Source organism: Eurypyga helias, unplaced genomic scaffold (genome assembly GCF_000690775.1).
Source record: "Eurypyga helias isolate BGI_N326 unplaced genomic scaffold, ASM69077v1 scaffold33889, whole genome shotgun sequence".
Classification (NCBI taxonomy): Eukaryota; Metazoa; Chordata; class Aves; order Eurypygiformes; family Eurypygidae; genus Eurypyga; species Eurypyga helias.
In genome coordinates, this window is record NW_010271986.1 from 424 (window position 1) to 5,824 (window position 5,401).

Below are 5,401 nucleotides of genomic sequence, written 5' to 3' on the forward strand. Positions count from 1 at the left end.
CCGCCTCCACAGACCTTGGGAACGCATGGCTGGTGGCTTGTATTGGGATCTGAGCTGGCTTTGGACAGACCCCAGGACACCATCAAAAGCCAAGGGAGCAAAATGCCTCTTGGCCAAGCAAACGCAACAACCCCAGTGAGTGAATGGGGGGAGGCATCCTCAGGATACAGACAACCAATTGGCTAAACCAGACTTTCAGGCCCATCAGTGTCATATTCCTGACAAACCACATTATTCTCCTGATCCTTAAGCCCATTGACTTTTCTTCCCATATTTATATCGCCTTCAGCTTAGATTGTAGGCCTTCCTAGAGCAAGAAGCCAAACTAAACACAACAGTGTGCCTTTCTTGCCCATCTTTATCTCCTCATGTGCTTTTCCTTTCCTAAGATCTCCTCCAACTCTAGACATGCCACACGGAGGGTGTGCGGCAGAGCTGAGTGTGTGTGTGCCACTATTCCCAGGTCCCTGTCACACGGCAGTCCTACTGAAGGTGTTGGCATGGGTCCATTCAGTTGGTTGCTCCATCTTGAAGGACACTGGGTTGTCTCCAGTCCAAGTTCAGGCTGCTGGCAGCCTAGCCAGAAAAAGGTGATCTGCAGAAAAGAGGTTTATTTCGATGTAGTCTGTGAAGGATGGCAGCCCAACCAGTGGCGTTATGCATGGTTTTGTTGCTGAGGCTACAACTTACTTCTCCTAAGCCAGTGGGTAGGAGAGGAGGGGTTGGGCTACTTGTAGGAAAGCGAGACTGAGAGAGAAGACCACTTGCTGCCAGCTAGATGGACAGAAATAATCAAATATCCTTTTTTCCAGACTTTCGTTCAGCTTTGTGATGTCCTCCCCTGAAATTGCTTCCCTTTCTTGGGGTCAGATGAAGGTGAAAGGCTGCTCTACAACATACAAAGACTGCAAAGTGTGGCCGGGAGGAAGCCGAACCTGGGATTGGCGAGAAACCGGGACTAACGTAAGTTGGCTGTTTCCTACCCATCCTGCTTTTCCAACGGGACCCTGGGAATGGCCGAGAGAACAGTTAGTAAAGTTCCAGCCAGAAATTCAGTGAGTTGCCTTTTGCTTTCATCTAACCCAAAAGCTTTTTCTGGGAAGAAGTGAGTGTGTGTTTTGGAAGTGACTGGGTGGAGAGGTCAGAGACATTCAGCCTTCCAAGGGTGACAGGGTGTAGCAACTGCTGCCAACACTCCTCACAGCTACCTGAGCTGACCTGTCTCATACACCTCGAGCTCTCAACAGCATTCTGCGTTTGAGTGCGATTGTTGTAAGATCAGAGAATCACAGAACGGTTTTGGTTTAAAGCCCATCCAGTCCCAACCCCCTGCCATGGGCAGGGACACCTTCCACTAGACCAGGTTGCTCCAAGCCTCATCCAGCCTGGCCTTGGACACTTCCAGGGATGGGGCATCCACAGCTTCTCTGGGCAACCTGTCCCAGTTCCTCACCACCCTCTCTGGGAAGAATTTCTTCCTGGTGTCTGATCTAAATCTCCCCTCTTTCAGTTTAAACCTGTTACCCCTTGTCCTGTCACTCCCTGCCCCTGTAAAAAGTCCCCCTCCAGCATTGGCACTGGCATCCTCAGAGCTGTGGTTGGGCAGGTTTCTCCCAGACCTCTGCCTGGTTTGTAGAGATGCTACGGACAGACCTGGGTCTTCCAGCCCTTTGGTCTTTCCCCATGGCCACAGCAGGAGAAGCCTGAAGAGCAACAGTGGGAGGTACCAGGCTGGGTTATCTTCCCTGCTGAGATACTTTCGCAGTCCCATTGCTCTGCATGACAGTGTCTTACCTTTTCAGCCTTGGTGGGTCCCCAAAATTTCAGGGAAGGTAAGAATGAATGCAAAAACTAAGCAAAAAATAACATGCCTTTTCTTTTGCCCAGCATCATCTTCTCCTTCACAGAGGTGAAAACGTACAGAAGGAGTACTCTCCTCTGCTGTGACATTACATTTTGCTTTTTTCAGTCTGTCAGATTGTCTCTGCCAACCAACTGACAAAAAAGGATGCTAACCAGAGAACTTTTAGGGTTTGTTTTTTTTTTTTTTATTGCACAGGAGCCACAGCAGAGGACACACAACTCTTCATGCCCTTATGGCACGGGCCCAAGGGACGCGGACCTGGTTTGGCTGATGGACAAACTCACTGCTCAGCAGGCAGCCAGGCAGCTCATCTCTTCTGGTGGCCAGCACACTGCAGAGAAGGTCTCCATTAACGCAACCAGGTTCGTTATCAGTCTTCATCTATTAAATCAGCGGAAAAGAGGTCATATTTAGTTTTGATCTATAGAAAAATTCTGCCTAGGTATGGGGTGATCCTGCTTGTCAAAGAGGACGTGTTCCCCTGAGGAATTATGTGGGGCATCAGGTGTCCCCAGAACACTGCTGGGTTTCTTCTGTGCAAGGTCTCCAGGACAGTCGGTGCTTCTGGGGTGGTTTTGAGACTGTGCAGATTTAAGCGTGACCAATTTTGAGGCAGCATCTGCCATTGTTGAGGATATCAGGACAGGCGGTGCGGTGGGAGGATGCTTTGAAGCCACAGTGAATTTCATTGTGAAATAAGCTTTCTCTTTTATCTTCTGTTCTATCAGAGTTTCACTGAAATAAAAGCATGGGATGGAGTTCCTGCTTTTCTGCTTCTTTACAGTGCTGTGGAGCTTCAAAGCGCTGCTGAGTGACCAGACCCCCACTAAGAGCATTAACATGTGAACCGGAGTGTGGAGCTGCCTCCAGGTAACGGGGAGAAACAGGGAAAACATCTGCTCATTTTAAACTGAGAATTTTAGGGCTGATGAGTCTCTGATTTTAGTCTGAAGGACGTTATTTCACTGTCGTGATTCAGCAGATTCAGAGAATACGTGCAGCAACACATGCAACACAACTGGAGCCTGCAGCCCAGGGCATGGTCGCAATCCTTCTCTCATCACTCTCTCCAGTTTCTAACCAAAACTGCAGGGCTGTTGGAGGACCAGTGGTTGCTCAGCCAACAGTTTGTTCGCTGCTTCAACGGCTGAACTTGCTCTGAAAAGGGGACACCTCCCTCTAGTGCCCAGCTCAGTAGGACTTCCCCAGGGTGGTGTGTCTGGGGTGGAGGGAGGCACTTGGAGGTGGGACCCAGCCTGTGCTCAGGGCTCCAACCCACTGGTGAAGGGCTTTCAGTCCCTGCCCACCCGCCCAGAGAGGGCTTTGCCCCTGTCCCCTCTCCAGAGCTCAGAGGGATTGAAGGCAAGTGAAGCCCTGCCTTCCTGCTAACCCCAGCTGAACATCCCCACATCCTCCTCCACTCCCAGTTCCGGAGGGTGCTGTGGGCAAGTGGTGGGGAGGCAGAATTGCCCCCCTCGCATTGCTGGGGCTGGTGAGGGTTGCAGCAGGTTGTCCCCAGGGCTGCGTATGGAGCAGACTGCGCTGAGTCTGAAGGGCAGGGTGAGCGTGGGCCAAGGGAAGGGGTGGGCAGGTGCTGGAGGGGTAGGGGAGCTGAGAAGTTGGGAGTTCAGGAAAGGAGGTGATGTTGGGGAAGGGAAGGAAGGATTCTGGGGAGCAGGTTGGGATCCCAGAATAGGATGATGGCAGGATTACACCAAGTTTTGCAAGGCATGAGTGCCAGAGGGCTGGGGGAACATCCACCCCGACGCAAACCCAATTCCCACTCCCCACTGGAGAAGCCAAGTTCACCTCCTTGCACTGAAGCGTGGCCTCGGTGGCCAGCATCCCCCATCCTCATGGGCTGGGGGACAGCAGCTATGCAGAAGTGGCAGCTGCTAGGAAACACAGGACACATTTGCACAAGGCTTTACGTTTCATTGACAATATCAAAGAGACTGATTAGGGGGGTTTAGGCACACACAGAAAAAAAAGCATCACTTCAAAGGTACAGGTGTCTTCTGCAAAGCGATAACACAAAACACTCATCTCTGCCCCACAGAAATCCCCCTGGGACAGGGGTGAAACAAAGCAGCGGGATTGCTGGTAGGATTGGCCGCGGGACAGGTTGGATGGTACAGGCAGTGCCCGGCGGGCAGAGAACCAAGCTCCACGCTGCTCCTGAAGGACATTCCTTGATGGGACTTGGCGCAGGAGAAAAAAATGCCACTGGGCTGCGGACAACGGATCACCCTGCGGGGGTAAACAACACAGTTTGGATGGAGCATCTCACGGGCAGAGGGCCAAGCTCCACACCGCTCCTGAAGGACATTCCTCAATGAGACTTGGCGCGGGAGTAAAAATGCCACTGGGCTGCAGACGACGGATCACCCTGCGGGGGTAACCAACACAGTTTGGATGGAGCATCTCATTCCTGGACACATTTTCCCCAAAACAAGGGTTAACATTGCAAAGTCCCCATTAATGCTCCCTGTTGTCACGGCCAAGCTCCACACCGCTCCTGAAGGACATTCCTCAATGAGACTTGGCGCGGGAGTAAAAATGCCACTGGGCTGCAGACGACGGATCACCCTGCGGGGGTAACCAACACAGTTTGGATGGAGCATCTCATTCCTGGACACATTTTCCCCAAAACAAGGGTTAACATTGCAAAGTCCCCATTAATGCTCCCTGTTGTCACTGTCACCTTTCTGCATTTCACTACAAGGAGCTTTGCCATGAGCTCCATGTCTGGCATCTCCCCAAGGGATGAAAGTCCCACCAGCATGGAGAAAGGGTTTCCATCCCTCACGCTAGGGGAGAACGGAAGTATCTGAGATGTTTACAGGTGGTGTGTCAAATTTAGACATTTGGAGAACTGAAAATGACAAATTACTCCCTAAAAATGACCCTGTTGCAGCTTCCACCACAGGGATAAATGAAACGGCTGGAGCACCAGTGTCTGGCAGCTCCTGGAGTCCTGGGCTCAGGGCCCTCCAACCACACAGCCCTATTCTCCATGGGATCTTTTGTGTCTGCCGAGCAGCAGCCAGACATTGCCTATGCTGCAAGCTGGGGAGCCTTGGGGACAACGTGGAGGTCAAAATGACCTTTGTTCAGTGGCACAGCTTGCACCAGGGGGCAATTGAGAAAGACAAATCCAGGAGGAGGTATCAGTTGAGCAATGAAGAACAGACTCATAACTCCTGGGATTTGGGAATGTGATGCAAACATTGAAAAGCCACCAGCTGATGAGGCAAAAGGACAAATATGTCACTCCTCCTTGGCACTGCGTCTCCCCAAACTCTTACCTCAGAGGCTGGGGTGCAGGCTCAAGAGCTGGACGGATCCTCACCGAGGTTGATCTGCTCCAGGATCTGGCTATACCTCCGGGTGAGCGCTTTGGTGTTTTTGGTGAGATCTGTCAGAACTTGCTGCAAGCCGCTGACATGATGGGACAAGCGCTCTTCCAGATTGCCGTCTGCGCCCTCATCTAGGGCGGTACCGGTGTCGGATGGGCTCTGGTCGGTGACAGAGGCC

The 5,401-nt window shown here is 51.9% G+C and overlaps 1 protein-coding gene across 1 annotated transcript; it reads left to right on the forward strand.

The window, feature by feature from the left end:
* Window positions 1-831: 831 nt before the first annotated feature.
* Window positions 832-5,358, forward strand: LOC104515133 (mth938 domain-containing protein-like). The gene is made up of 2 exons (XM_010158993.1): window positions 832-963; window positions 5,236-5,358. The coding sequence occupies exons 1-2, from the start codon at window positions 832-834 to the stop codon at window positions 5,356-5,358; spliced, it is 255 nt and encodes an 84-aa protein (XP_010157295.1).
* The last annotated feature ends 43 nt before the right edge of the window (window positions 5,359-5,401 follow it).